Raw genomic sequence first — 16,159 nt, forward strand, 5'->3', positions numbered from 1 at the left:
TTTTTAAAAAAATGTATGATGATCATGGGAAAGCTTTCACCCAGAAAGAAGACCTCACTGAGGGTCAGAGTCCCTCAGTGTCCACACTGGAGGACAGTATATATATGGCAGGATATCAGTGACACAGCTGGCCTCATTTTGTCAGGAAGTCATATAGAAATGAAAACTTCATGAACATGCTAAATGTGGAGCACCTCCAGTCAAATACCAGAACTCATGAAGGAATGACATCCTGTGAAAGTGGTAAATGTCGGAGTGCTTTTAAATGTTTTTAATGTTTTAAAAGTTAAGTCTGACCTTTTAAATGTTTTAAATGTCAAGTCTGACCTCATTATACATCAGATAATTCACCTGATGTACATTTTCAGATGATACTTTGAAACCCTTTTTTGGTAGCCTTGTCAGTAATTTCATAGTTTCAAAAAGTCGTCTGCTTTCCTCATTACTGATGAATATTTATTGTTATATACAATGCAGAGTGTCCTATGGAGTATTCTAGGACTACCCTGTATTATGTGATTTGTTTTTACCTTTCTTGGGCTCTAAACTTAATTGTAAATTTAGCATACTGAAGTAGTTTAAAAGGAAATAATGTTTTACATTATGTTTTTTATAAAACAAGTATTTGTACTTGCTTAACTAAGTTTATAAATATGACCAAATATTTTATAAAACCACCTTCCGAGTTATTTTTGTACAATGTTTAATTTGAAATCACTTTAACTTATAAGAAATTGCAAAATAGTCCAGAGAGTTCCCTAGTATCCTTTACCTCACATCTCCCAGTAAAAACATTTATGTAAGCCACGTCTTGTTATTGAATCCAGGAAAATGACTTGGTAGTATACTGTTAGCTAAGCCCTTAACCTTGCCTTGTTTGGATTTCATTAGATTTCCATGTTTTTTTTTTTTTTATGTTTTAATTCTAAGAAGCTTTATTACATATACAGATTCATGTAACTACTACCACAACCATCATGTAATACTGTAATCAACACAGATTCCCTCATTGAACCTTTTTATGCTCATACCCTTTATCCAAACCTACCTCTCACAACCACTTCTGTTTTCCATCAATATAGTTGTATAATTTTATGTTACAAAAATCATTTTTACAACTGGATTTAAAATATTTTATGTTATATTTATTGACATAATTTTATATTTTTCCATAAAAGTTATTACATTATTGACTATATACAAATTTATAATTTTTTTATTAGTAGAACATATGTAAACTTTTCATGTTTTTGTCATTTGGCAAATTGCTCTGAAGACTTACGTGAGTTAATGGATGGTTGTTTTATTTTTATTAGTGAGTAATAAACATACTAGATGACCAGTTTTTCACTTCATTCTTGGAAGAGATCTCCTGGTTTCAGCTGTTGTAAAGATCGTATGAAATCCGCATACACGGTTTTGTATGAGCGTAAATTTTCATTTCGCTACAATAAATTCAGGTGTGTGATTGTTGGGATGCAGGGTAAGTTGTGTTTAGCCTTATAAGAAACTACTCTCTTCCAGTGTGGCTGTGCTGTTTTATATTCTCACCAGCGGTGTGTGAAATACTGTTCTGTATGCTCCCCAGCACTTGGTGTTCAGTGCACTTAAGGTAACTACTAATAGCCTGTGGTTGACTGGAAGCCTTACCCATAACATGAACAGTCCATTAACGCATAGTTAGTATATGTATATAGTTTGTGTATGTGTTATATACTATGTTCTTAAAGTAAGTTAGGAAAAAGAAAATATTATAAAGAAAGTCTTCTTCTGGGGACCCAGATGGCTGTCAGTTAAGCATCTGGCTTGGTTTTGGCTCAGGTCATGATCTCATGGGTCATGGGATCAAGCCCCATTCATTTGTATAGGACACAGTTTTGATGCCATGGGTCTTGTAAATAATGCTGCAATGAGCATGGGAGAACAACTGTCTTTTTGAGATAGTGATTTCATTTCCTTTGGGTACGTTCAAGCAGAATTATTGAATCATACGGTGGTTTTATTTTTAATTTTTTGAGGAAACTCCATACTGTTTTCCATAGTGGCCGCACCAAACTCACCGTGTCCTTCATTCTTTTTATGTCTGTCTGCATGTTCATTTATGATTTATTTAACGAATCACCTACTGAGGCACATTCATATTGGTATTAGTTACTTTTGCATTACAGAATTACTTTCCTAAAACTTAATGTCTAAAGACAAACGTTTATTAATTCTTTTGTGTGGGTCTAGGGTTGGATTGTCTGGTAGAGCTGTCTGGACAGAGCCTGTATGAATGAGATGGCTTTTTTTTTTTTTTTTTTTTTTTTAAACACCTCTAAGCCTCCGATGGAATTGATTGGGTCTTTCACAGGCTCTCATGCTGCAACAGGCTAGCCTGAGCTCTATTCTAATGTGTTAGAAGAGCTCCAAGAGATAGACAGACTATACCTCGCGGACAAGTCTAGTTCTATCCTGTTTGTTATTTGTCCTATTGGAAACACTGGTCAGAGTCACTAGGAAGGAATGTTATCCAAAAGTGCATATAGAGATGGAAGAGAAGTACATTTACATAACAAATTTGTGTTTGTTATTTCCTTAAAATTGTCAGAATTGATGCCATACTTATTCTTGTACATGTTCTCAAAAAAATAAATTTCTACTGAATCCCTGAAATTAATAGCTGGCTCAAAGAAATGAAAAGTTTTAAGTTGGATAATTGCAGGATTGTACTCCAGAAACATTTTACTGGTTGATATGCTCTAGTCTGAATCCTGACTAAACACATCAAATACCTAATACTAAATGTGTGCATTTTAAACTTCCAACTATGATAAGCAAGATAGTAACATCTCAGTTCACTCAAAGCCATAGGTGGTGGACAATTTACCTATGCAGATGAGAAAAATAAGACTTAGCACAAGAGTGTCTTTATTGCATGGCCTCGCCACTCTGAATGTTATTCATCGTTCAGCCTTTATGAATATTAAGGCTTAACATATTTTTGCTTCCTGTTCACTTTGCACTTATTTGAATATTAGATGCACTTTAAAAAATCAGATACTTGCAATTTTAAAAAATAAGTGGCTTATTATTGAGCTATTTAAAAAATTAGTTGATCTTTTTCCTATACCTCTTATAATAGGACGTGGAGAGTGGCTCTCATACATGGATGGTGGAATGGGTTGATACACTAACTGGAAAATAGTTGGCAATTTCACATGCACAGATAGGCCTTCCCCTCTAATCTTCCCTATTTCTGGCCTTTGGTCAAAGCCTGTCTTCCTCTCTGGACCCACGGAAAGATCCGCCTGCGCCGAGTCAGCTTTCGCCCTGGGCACTGACCTTTTATGACTTGCCGTGGCCTTTTCCCCCCATTCCTTGCCCCCAAGCCTAACTGGCTCGTTCTGACGCTTTTATTTCCCAGTCAATGACCACCATCCCTGTGCCCCCAGAGCTTCTGCTTTGTCCAAAAGTCTCTTCAAACCCATTTTTGCTAGAAACTCGGTGGAGGAGGCTTCCGTAGGTGGGTTCGCCTTTCCCCAAGCGAGTTCTGTGCTGGACAGATACCTCCACTTTCTTTTAACGGGGTAGTGCCAACGGAGCCATCTAAGTTTAATTTTCCAGTCGGCTCACTGAAAGGGATTCCCGCCGCGCCGTTTTTGGCCGGTTTAAGCATCAGCTTGGAGACACCTGTGCGCTTCCGCCGGGACCCACCCGCCCTTCCACTTTCCCAACGATCCCTGCTCGAGGGCACGGAAGGGGCCCCTCAGCGGCCCGTACGACCTTGATCTAAGATGGCCGCCCCGTGGGGCACGGCCCGGGCGCGGCCATGTTGCCGCAGCGGAAAAGCCGTGATCCCGTTGCCTTTTCTCTACAAATGCCTCAGACCCCTGTTGGACACCGTCCGGCGGTGCCGAGCCACGCGGGCGAAGTTCGGCGAAGTAAGTTCAGGCGCCGACCGGTCGTGGTGGTGTGTGGCGAAAATCAGGTCAGTGTCTGAGGCTGTTCGTGGGCGGTGGCTGAGGAGTGGCGGTCGGCGTCCGCCTGGGGTGACGCGGCGGGGATTCCAGCGGGAGGAGGGCGTGGGTGGGTGTTGCGCCGTGTGGCGTGTGCGCCCCAGTCCGGAGTCGCTCTCGCGGCTCGTGGTTGAAGATCTCTGGGGAACAGCGACCTGGGGCCGAGGGCACATCTGGGGGCCGTTTACTCTCGGGGGCTCGGAGATGGCTAGCCGGAGGTGGTGGCTGTCAGGGACGGCTGCATAGGGTGCGCATTTGGTTCGGGGCTCGAAGATGAGGCGCTGTTTCGGGGTTCACGTGCAGGGGTCTGTGGGGCTCACGGGATTCGGGGGGGCTGCCCCGAGCGTCCGCGCCGCGGCTGGAGTGTGGGCTGCGCCTGGAGGCCCGGGGCTTGGCTGCTGCCGCCGACGCGAGGTGCCTTTGCCTTCCCCTTCTGCCCCGTAGCCCCAGGTCTTCCGCTCTAGTTTTTAAACCCTCTTTGGCCCCCAACATGACCCCTTACTGTCGAACTTCAAAGTTTCTGGCGAGATGAATGATGCCGCGTACCTCATAGCGGTTTCCTGTTTAAGATGCAGCCTTTTCTCCTTTGTCCTGCGAGATAGCTGCACGTTCCTCTGGGATGTTTCTTTTCAGACTCCGTCCGACACAAGCAAAATAACATCTCTTGTCATTAAGTTCTATTCCCAAGGGATAACCCTTGTCTAAATTTTAGTACATTCCAGTTTGAGGCTTTCATGTTATGTGCTTAATATTGATAATCCCGATAAATTGTGTAAATGGTACAATGATTTTCTCTGTTCCCCTATTTCATGTAATAGACATTTACAAATGATTTTAATGTATCGACCTGTGGTATTGTGAGTGGATTCGTAGTCAGTGTTTGCGTATGTTTGTATAAAGGTGCAATGTTTGAAATGTTTAGGTATCATTTTGGGGATATTTCATGATTATGCATTTACTCATGGATTTGTTCCTCTGCCTTTATCTCCAATGTGGACTTTTTTTTTTTTTTTAATCGCAGTTGTAAGCGTGTTATTCCTTTCTGACACCCTTTTCCTTATAATTTTCTAGAATATAAAACAATCAATTAACTTCAAATATCTACTTGCTACTTGGCCACGTTACTAAATTCTTATTTCAGTATCTTTCTCTCCACCTAACATTTTAGCATGGAAGATTTTCAAACATACAGAAATATCATAAGAATGTTAAAGTTTCCGTCCATACACCTACCACCTAGATTCTACCATTAATGTCCTACTAGACTAGCTCTACCAGTTATCTAATCCTCTGTCCATCCTTTGTTCACGAAGCAGTCTTTTTTGTTACGGGCAGGGAGAGGTGGAGGGAGAGACAGAGAATTCCAAGCAGGCACCATGCCCAGCACAGAGCCCGAGACTGGTTCCGTCTCACAACCCTGAGATCATGACCTGAGCCAAAATCTAGAGTTAGAAGCCTAACCGCTGAGCCACCCAGACACATCATGAGTCAGTCTTCTGTTGGTTTTGGTTCATTCTAAAGACAGCTGGGGTCCTGTAAGGTTACTCTAAATGCCTCTGGAATTACATGGCTAATAGAGTTCTAATAGCTTTTTACTTGTTTCCGTTGTTTACTTAATGAACAGATTTCTTATTTACAAATAGTCTTGGCCTGCTGTGAAGTGGAATGAAAGTGAATTTTGGAATGAATTGAATCTTGTTTTTATTGATTTTTAAAAGATTTTATTTATTTATTTGAGAGAGAAGATGAGAGCACAAGCTGGAAGTGGGGACAAAAAGAGAGGGAGAAGCAGACTCCCCACTGAGCCGGGAGCCTAACAAGGGGCTCAGTCCCAGAACTCCAGGATCATAACCTGAGCCGAAGACAGACACTTAACTGACTGAGCCACCCAGGCATCCCTGAAATGAATCTGATTTTTCAATCCACTGTGTGATTGATGTGACCTGTATCTGTTTCCCTGATAGCAAAAAGAAGTCAAAATCTCCCTCATGGGTTGTTTTGAAGATCCAGTGAAGTAAAATACCTAAAATGGTGATCTGTGATGGCAGGAACTTAGTATATTTGAATAAGAAGGCTGATGATTTCCCCATATTTATGGTTTTGTGCTTTGTAAAATATGTATTTATAACTCATTTGCTCTATCCCTGCCTCCCCCTTGTTTCTGTTTTCATAAAGTATGAAAACTTTTTTTCCTTGTCATTTTATTTATTTATTTATTATTTTTTGTATTTTCTTTTTAAAGATTTTATTTATTTATTTGCGAGAGAGAGAGAGAGAGAGCGAGCACAGGCCGGCCGAGTGGCAGCAGAGGCAGAGGGAGAAGCAGGCTCCCTGCCGAGCAAGGAGCCCGATGTGGGACTCGATCCCAGGATGCTGGGATCATGACCTGAGCCGAAGGCAGCTGCTTAACCAACTGAGCCACCCAGGCGTCCCTATTTTTTTGTATTAATATATAATGTATTATTTGCCCCAGGGGTACAGGAAGTATAAACACTTTTAAAGTTATGAACTTACATTAATGATCCAGCAACACAGTTTTAATTATAGAATGCTGATAATTTTCTGATTTAAAACGTAAGTGCTCTTATGGAAACTATAATGAAGAAACTAAACGTCCTATCAAATACTACACTGTTGCCAGTGTTTCCTTTTCAGAAATTCTTAGAAGTAGATTTTTAGTTTACTAGCAATACTTTCAATGTTAAATTGAATGTTAAATTATTCCCATGAAATGTCCTGTTCTTTAACACTGACCTTGACCTCTGTGTGCTTTATGATGGTATAGGGACAGCTGGGTGGCTTAGTTGGTTAAGCGTCTGCGTTCAGCTCAGGTCATGATCCCAGTGTCCTGGGATCAAGTCCAGCATCAGGCTCCTTGCTCAGCAAAGAGCCTGCTTCTCCCTCTGATTGCTGCCTGCTGCTCCCCCTGCTTGTGCTGGCTTTCTCTCTCTGATAAATAAATAAATAAAATCCTTAAAAAAAAAAAAAAGATGATATAGACTTTTTCTATTTAAATGTTGTAACCAGCCACCTGACTAAAGAGGTATATAGACATGTTAGGTGAATATTCATAATTGGCCTTTTTAAAAAAGATTTTATTTATTTATTTGTCAGAGAGACAGAGATAGATAGAGCGAAAGCAGGGGGAGTGGCAGGCAGAGGGAGAAGCAGGCTTCCTGCTGAACAAGGAACCCGCCCCCCACTGCAGGACTTGATCCTGGGATCAAGACCTGAGTCAATAGCAGTCACTTAACCGACTGAGCCACCCAGGCATCCCCATGTGCTACTAAGTTAGACTTAAATTCTTACCGGTTTTGTTTCTCTTGACTCCTTGCTCCTCTGCTTATGTTGGTGTATCCTTTCCTTTTGCTTGAAGAACATTCATGTTTGCTGTGATACAGGTTTTCTGATGAAGAATTCTCTCTGCTTTTGCCTGAAAATGTCTTTATTTCAGTTCTATTTCTTTTTTTTTTTTTTTTTTTTAAAGATTTTATCCATTTATTTGACAGAGAGAGATCACAAGCAGGCAGAGAGGCAGGCAGAGAGAGAGGAGGAAGCAGGCTCCCTGCTGAGCAGAGAGCCCGATGCGGGGCTCGATCCCAGGACTCTGAGATCACGACCTGAGCCGAAGGCAGTGGCTTAACCCACTGAGCCACCCAGGCGCCCCTCAGTTCTATTTCTAAAGAATATTTCTGCTGACTATCCTATATAGGTTTATACTTATAATTCTCTACAGAGTATCAAGAAATGGCTGGTAATGAGAAATTAAATAAGACCCCGCTTAATATTTGCTTAGCACGATGTTCTCAAAATCAAAATGTATGGAGCCTAGGATGTAAGAAGACTTTTGAAGAGGGGGATGGACATGCATGGTTTGAAAGATAATGGGGCGCCTGGGTGGCTCAGTCGGTTAAGCATCCAACTCTTGGTTTTGGCTCAGGTCGTGATCTCAGGGTCATGAGATTGAGGCCTCTGTTGGGCTCGGTGCTGTGCGTGGATCCTGCTTGGGATTCTCTCTCTCCCTCTCCCTCTGCCCCTCTCCTGCTCACAGTTGCTCCCTCTTTTTCTATAAGTAAATAAGTAAATTAATTTAAAAAATTAAAATATGTACATCTTAACTGTCTGCATGTCCTTGTTCCTAAAATGAATCCACCTAAGGAGTTCTCTGCCACTGGGTATCACGCTTTTCTGTGTCTCTGTCCCACATTCCCTTTGATAGTCACACTGCTTCCACTCTACAGAAGAAAGGTGCTTCCCAAACATTCTGAATTTTATGTTTTCTTGGCCCAGAGTACTTAATAAAAAGACAGATCTTTGGGGGCCTTGGTATAAGGTGAATGCACAGCAACAGTGACAACATCTGGGCCTAAAGAGAATGTGCCACTCAGAGTAATTTGTTTTTCAGCCTGTAGGTGCTGGCTCTCCAGGAACTAGACAGATCAAGGGAAAAGGGAGGAGAAGACTCCAAGACTTAGATGACGTCATTTCTGGGGAAACCATTGACTGGAGACTGAGATTTTTTAACAGAAATTTAGAGCTGATCCAGAAGAGCTAAAGACAGAGCATCCAAGTTAGCAGCCATTTCCCCAAATCAAAAGAAGATGATCCAGGCCCAGGTGACTTTTGGGCTCTTTTATTCTTTCCTTTATTTCCCAATGGATTTGTAGAAATCAACTAAAAAAAAGATCAGTGCAATTAAAAAGAAAAGTTTAAATTGAGAATAGCAGTATCTGGAGAAATCTGGGCAAAGTAGGATCAGGAACCCATTTTTCATAGGATTCATACTTTGTGATTCATGTTAGAATGAATATATATGACTGTGTAAGACCCTGTAGGTCACATGAGCTGTCAGTTTGCTGCAAATATCTCTGACAATCATCACAAGAGAATCTTGGTAGGTTACATGGTAGGCATTACTGTGATATGTCTACTGCCAACACTTCTGACACCAAACGTGAGTTTTTGTGCACAAATGACCAGTTCTCCAACTCTCCAGATATCACCTGTCTATAATTTGATTCAATCTTAACACTGACTACATGGATTTACTATCATACTCCATAAGTTGTTTTTTTTTGTTTTTCAAATTTTTTATTTAAAAAAAAAAATTTTATTACACCAAATGTTTCTGAAACAGCAATGATCATAGGAAGCCCCAAAATGAACTACTTTCATTATCTGGAATTGTGTTCCCTTTCATGAGGATACCTTGAAAGGAAGAAACCAGGGAAATGTCTGGGTTCATGAGACACCTTTAAATTATTTCATTTTCCTGCATAGGCCATGTTTAAACTATTTTAGTGGGCATATTATAAAAATATTAACATTACATCTTAAATCTTCCCATTTTTTTAAAATTTTTTAATTTATTTTCAGCGTAACAGTATTCATTGTTTTTTGCACCACACCCAGTGCTCCATGCAATACGTGTCCTCTCCAATACCCACCACCTGGTTCCCCCAACCTCCTACCCCCCGCCCCTTCAGAACCCTCAGATTGTTTTTCTGAGTCCATAGTCTCTCATGGTTCACCTCCCCTTCCAATTTCCCTCAACTCTCTTCTCCTCTCTAATTCCCCTTGTCCTCCATGCTATTTGTTATGCTCCACAAATAAGTGAAACCATATGATAATTGACTTTCTCTGCTTAACTAATTTCACTCAGCATAATCTCTTCCAGTCCCGTCCACGTTGCTACAAAAGTTAGGTAGTCATCCTTTCTGATGGAGGCATAATACTCCATAGTGTATATGGACCACATCTTCCTTACCCATTCGTCCGTTGAAGGGCGACCACAGTTTGGCGACCGTGGCCATTGCTGCTATAAACATTGGGGTACACATGGCCCTTCTTTTCACTCCATCTGTATCTTTGGGGTAAATACCCAGTAGTGCAATTGCAAGGTCATAGGGAAGCTCTATTTTTAATTTCTTGAGGAATCTCCACAGTTCTCCAAAGTGGCTGCACCAACTTACATTCCCACCAACAGTGTAAGAGCGTTCCCCTTTCTCCACATCCCCTCCAACACATACTCCACAAGTTTGCCCTCATGTCAGATGCCAAGTATTGGGTGCCCAGAGTACTCATAATTCTGACTTGACTACAAATAGACAGTTCTCACAATCCCTTTGTTGGTTTTGATAATTCACTACAGTGACTCACGTAACTCAGGAAAACACTTTACTTCACATTTACCAATTTATTATAAAGAATAGAAGGTGGAAACAAGCAAATGGAAGAGAAGCCCAGAGCAAGGAAGGAGCAAGGACCTTCCAAGCCTTCTCGAGATAAGCCACCCTCCCAGCACCTTGATATGCTCACCAACCTGAACTTCTCTGAGCCCTATAGTGTAGTGTGAGTCAGTTTTGTCGTTGTTGTTGTTTTAATATTTTATTTATCTATTTGAGAGAGAGAGAGAGTGAGAGAACATGTGCATATGTGCACAAAGTAGGGTGTACAGAGGGAGAGGGACAAGCAGACTCTCCACTGAGCGTGGAGCCCGATGCGGGGCTCATGCCAGGACCCTGAGATCATGATCTGAGCCAAAGTCAGACACTTAGCCCACTGAGCCACCCAAGTGTCCCCTGGAGTGTTGTGTTTTTTATGGAGGTCTCATCATGTAGGGGCAGTTGATTAAATCACTGGCCATTAGTGATTATCTCAATCTCCAGTCCCTCTCCTTCCCCTGGACAGCTTGGGTGGGGCTGAAAGTTCCAGCCCTGTAATCAATAGATTGGTTTCCCTAGCAACAAGCCATATCCTTAGGGTATCTAGGGTCCCTCTAGTGTTACCTCGTTAATATATAGTCAGGTATGGTTGAAAGGAGCTTATTACAAATAATGCAAGATATCCCTCCCATCCCAACCACTTAGGAAATTCCAGGGCTTTAGGAGCTCTTGTGCAAGGAACCAGAGATGAATACAAAATACAAACTTCTTCTTATATCACAATATCACAGGCATCAAGTGTAAGGAGAAAACAGACTGGTTCCTTGAGGGATGTTAATGTTTCATGGCACATAGGTATGCAGTTCACATGGTCTTTCAGAGAGGTATTGTGGTTAGTGAGGTCCTTAACTGCCCCTACTACTTATAAATGTAAAAATGTTTTTCCTACAGCTGTTTCTTCATTGTATCTATTACAGTTTTAACCCTGCCTAATGATATGCACACATACATATATGTTTGTCTTTTTACGTATATGTGTCCATAAATATGTTCTTTATAGTTTTTTTTTTAATTTGCTTAGTCATCTGTTAATCCTTTTGCTTTATTCATGTTTATACAGCTTCTTTTGTTTACTTTATTAACCACTGAAATAAGTACATACTGTCTTATCTGCAGTCTCTTCATTACTGGTTTTGATATTAGCTCGAATGCTCATGGTGAATTTAGGAATCTGTATTATTTGTCTGCTTATAAGTGTTATGTAGTTCAGTATTGGCAAAGAGATTCTCAAATATATATAGATTATAGATTCCTACACTAGCAAGAGGATTTTGTGACACATATTACAGAAATTTCCTTAAATTTTCAAGGTCGTTGAATGAATAGAAGATTGCACATGACATAATATTATACAAGATTTTTTCTATCACACTGTATTAAAGAATAAAAACCACCATTTCCTCTGTAGTGAAATGAGCAGAATAACTTCCTTTATCTGTTTTTTCCATGTCACCACAAGAATATCACTTCATTAAACATAACTGTGTTATAACAGGAATCCCTGACATTTGATGATGTGGCCGTGGACTTCACCTGGGAGGAGTGGCAGCTCCTGGCCCCTGCTCAGAAGGGCCTGTACCGGGACGTGATGTTGGAAAATTATAGGAACCTGGTGTCAGTGGGTGAGGACAGCTCCCCTGTGTCACTCACAGGGCGCTCTGCCAGTGGCTTTCTTTCTTTCTCAGCTACTTAACTCTTTAATACTCTGAAATGGTAGATCCTCAGATCCTTCTCTTGCCTTAGACAAGAGGGTATAATGTCCCATCTTCTGAGAGAAAAGCCTTGATGTTACAGATATGAAACCTGTTTAGTTCCTAAAATGTAACATTATCCCTTCTTGATGTACCCCAGTCCGCTGAGTCTTCCGTCTTTTCTCACGAACAGGGTATCAAGCCGGCAAACCAGATGCACTGTCCAGGTTGGAGCGAGGAGAACTTTGGACGAGAGAAGATGAAATGCACAGTCAGATCTGCCCAGGTGAGTGAGAACTGGCAAGGTGGGCGGCTCAGTGGTATTAGGTCATTCAGAGAAGGCATCAAGGACTGTGACCGTGTCTGAGGAAACATCAACAGCCCGTCCCTGTATCTCTCTTCTCATATGAGAATTCTTTTTCTTTGTTGAAGTTTAGAGGAAATATGCTCCTTTTTTTTCTTTTGAGATTGGATCCCTGTTTATTTATTTATTTTTTAAAAAGATTTTGTTTATTTATTTGACAGAGAGAGAGAGATCATGTGTAGACAGAGAGGCAGGAAGAGAGAGAGGGGGAAGCAGGCTCCCTGCCGAGCAGAGAGCCCAATGCAGGGCTCGATCCCAGGACCCTGAGATCATGACCCGAGCCAAAGGCAGATTCTTAACCCACTGAGCTACCCAAGTGCCCCTCTTATTATTTTTTAGAAAGTTTTATTTCTTTATTTTTAGAGAGGAAGTATGCATGAGCAGGAAGGACAGCGGGAGAGACAGAGAGAGAATTGTCAAGCAGACTCCCCACTGAGCATGGAGTCTTGACGCAGGTCTCGATCCCACAACCTAAGATCATGACCTGAGCCAAAATCAAGAGTCGGATGCTCAACCTACTGATCCACCCAGGCTCTTTTTTTAAGGATTTTTGTTTTTAAATATCCAACATGGGTATTTTAAACGCCCAACATGTGCCTCGAACTTACAACCCTGAGATCAAGAGTCACATGCTCCAGTGACTGAGCCAGCCAGGCTCTCCCTCCTAGGATTTTCTAATCTTCCTCATCTTCATCTGCTGTCACAGTGTTTTTGCCTGTGTTACCACCTCTCCTGCAATGAAATTCCACTTTCCAGGCCTCTCTGGAAAAAAAACAACTTTAAGTTCATCACTTTCTTCTTACTACTTTCCTTACCTGCCTTACTAGGAAATTATGATTTCCTTCCATAATATCTTACCCCACCTTGGATGCTTTGTCTCCATGCTAACCTGGTTTTTCTGTGCATTTATGTTGTTCCTTGGCTCCCCTCCCCTACTTTCCCACCAGAACCCTGGAGGTTCTCTCTCCATACTTCTGTTTTCATTTTCTTCTCAGTTCTCATAACTCTGAAAAGCTTCCTTTATTCCCATGAATTAATCTCTTTCCCTTCTCTCATACATCCTAATTGGCTTCTCTCTTAATACAGTCTGCTTTCTTTCGATGTATTTTATCCTTCTTCATGGTAGCAGCCTATGACTTCACATTTTGTGTGTGAGAACGGGAATCATCTTCTCTCCATCTTTTTTTAACATTTAGGTTCTTTTTCAGCTCAACACAACTACACATTTTAAAATTTCTCCCTATCCTGGCATGTTTTCTACTTGCTGAGGTTTCTTCTTTTTTTGGGGGGAGGGGGGTAGAGAGAGAATTTTAAGTAGGCTCCACAGCCTGACACAAGGCTTAATATCACAACCTGAGATCATGACCTGAGCAAACATCAAGAGTTGGATGGTTAACTGACTGAGCCATCCAGGTGCCCCTGAGCTCCCTTCTTAAAGGTCATTTGATTAACAAGAAAATATCTTTTTTAACATGCTACATGATTTCCAACCCAAACCAGGTCATAACTTAAGTCTGCTTCAAGTAATTTCCTTCATGGTTTTGCTAATTCATATTTTTCTTTAGTTACTAGATACTATCACTGCATTTATTTTCCTAAAGCTTTTGTTTTCACTTTTTTTTTTGTTTGTTTTGGTAATCCAGTCAATCATGCCCTGACACTGGCTGTGGCCATTTATTATTACTTTCCAGTTTCTAAAATGATGGCAAAATGGAATTTCCCCTAATTTTTTAAGACCTTGACTCTGATTCTTTTTTTTTTTTTTCTATTGAAGTATAATTAACATACAGTGTTATGTTCATTTTGGGTACACAATATAGTGATTCAATAATTCTATATATTTCTCTGCTCATCAAGATAAGTTGCTCTTAACTCCCTTATCTATTTAACCCATCCTCCTGTCCACCTTCTTTCTGGCAATTATCAGTTTCTTTTCTGTATTTAAGAGTCTGCTTTTTTATTTGTCTCTATTGCTTTGTTCACTTGTTTTTTTCCTTAAATTCCACATATGGGTAAAATCATAAGGTGTTTGTCTTTCTCTGGCTGACATATTTCACTTAGTATTATATCCTCTAAATCCATTCATTTTGTTGCAAATAGCAAGATTTCCTTTTTTATGGTTTAGTAATATTCCATTGTATGCATATACCATATCTTCTTTATCTCTTTTTTCCCAAATTTTTATTTAAATTCTAGTTAGTTAACATAGTTTAATATTGGTTTCAGGAGTAGAATTTAGTGATTCATCACTTACATACAACACCCAGTGCTCATCACAAGTGCCCTCCTTAGTACCCATCCCATTTAGGCCATCCCCCACCTCCCTCCCTCCAGCAACCCTCAGTTTGTTCTCTGTAGTTAAGAAGCTCATGGTTTGCTTCTCTCTCTCTTTTTTTTTTTTCCTTCCTATATGTTCCATGTGTCTTCCTGTATGTTCATTTGTTTCTTAAATTCCACATATGAGTGAAATTTTATGATATTTGTTTTTTCTGACTGACTTATTTCACTTAGCATAATATACTCTAGCTTCATCCATTTCATTGCAAAAGGCAAGATTTCATTCTTTTTGTTGGCTGAGTAGTACTCCATTGTGTGTATGTCTATATATCACATCTTCTCTATCCATTCATCAGTTGGTGGACATGTGGGCTCTTTCTATATGTTAGCTGTTGTTAATAATGCTGCTGTAAACATTGGGGTGCATGTGCCCCTTCAAATCTGTATTTTTATATCCTTTGGGTAAATACCTAGTAGTTCAATTGTTGTATCATAGGGTAGTTCTATTTTTTTTTTTTTTTAAGATTTTATTTATTTGAGAAAGCATGTGAGAGAGCACAAGTGGTGGAGAGGGAGAAGCAGGCTGCCCATCAAGCAGGGAGCCTGATGCAGGGCTCGATCCCAGGATCCTGGGATCATGATCTGAGCCGAAAGCGGCCACTTAACCGACTGAGCCACCCAGGTGCCCTAGGGTAGTTCTATTTTTAACATTTATTTTTAAAAAAGATTTTATTTGAGAGAGTATGCTTGAATGAGGGAGGATCAGAGGAAGAGAGATAAACAGACTACCCGCTGAGTGCGGAGCCCAAAGTGGGGCTCAATCCCAGGACCCTGAGATCATGACCTGAGCCGAAGGCAGACACTTAATGGACTGAGCCACCCAGGCACCCCTAGGTGAAGGCATTTTTATTTATTTTTTTATTTTTTAATTTTTTTAAAAAGATTTTATTTATTTATTTGACAGTCAGAGATCATAAGTAGGCAGAGAGGCAGGCAGAGACAGAGGGAAGCAGGCTTCCCACTGAGCAGAGAGCCCAATGCGGGGCTCGATCCCAGGACCCTGAGATCATGACCCAAGTGGAAGGCAGAGGCTTTAACCCACTGAGCCACCCAGGCGCCCAATGTGAAGGCATTTTTTTTTTTTTTAAGATTTTATTTATTTATTTGACAGACAGAGATCACAAGTAGGCAGAGAGGCAGGCAGAGAGAGAGGGGGGGAAGCAGGCTCCCCGCTGAGCCAAAAGCCTGATGCGGGGCTCGATCCCAGGACCTGGAATCATGACCCGAGCCAAAGGCAGAGGCTTTAACCCACTGAGCCACCCAGGCGCCCCTGTGAAGGCATTTTTGAAACAGTTTTATTCCAGGGCACCTGGGTGGCTCAGTGGGTTAAGCCACTGCCTTCGGCTCAGGTCATGATCTCAGGGTCCTGGGATCGAGTCCCGCATCGGGCTCTCTGCTCAGCAGGGAGCCTACTTCCCTCTCTCTCTCTCTCTCTCTCTCTGCCTGCCTCTCCGTCTACTTGTGATCTCTCTCTGTCAAATAAATAAATAAAATCTTTAAAAAATAATAAAAATAGTTTTATTCCAAGCTAAGATTATGAGAAAT

The 16,159-nt window shown here is 41.0% G+C and overlaps 1 protein-coding gene across 1 annotated transcript in view; it reads left to right on the forward strand.

Moving 5' to 3' along the window:
* Positions 1-8,633: 8,633 nt before the first annotated feature.
* LOC116855961 overlaps positions 8,634-16,159 on the forward strand; it is a 31,540-nt gene continuing 24,014 nt past the window's right edge. Inside the window, exons 1-3 of the mRNA XM_032839051.1 lie at positions 8,634-8,892; positions 11,718-11,844; positions 12,107-12,199. Of these exons, the coding sequence (XP_032694942.1) occupies positions 8,839-8,892; positions 11,718-11,844; positions 12,107-12,199 (274 nt within the window). The 5' untranslated portion in view covers positions 8,634-8,838. The remainder of the gene's footprint in view (positions 8,893-11,717; positions 11,845-12,106; positions 12,200-16,159) is intronic.

This window comes from Lontra canadensis, unplaced genomic scaffold, assembly GCF_010015895.1.
Source record: "Lontra canadensis isolate GAN:19392208 unplaced genomic scaffold, GSC_riverotter_1.0 scaffold107, whole genome shotgun sequence".
NCBI classification, from domain to species: Eukaryota; Metazoa; Chordata; class Mammalia; order Carnivora; family Mustelidae; genus Lontra; species Lontra canadensis.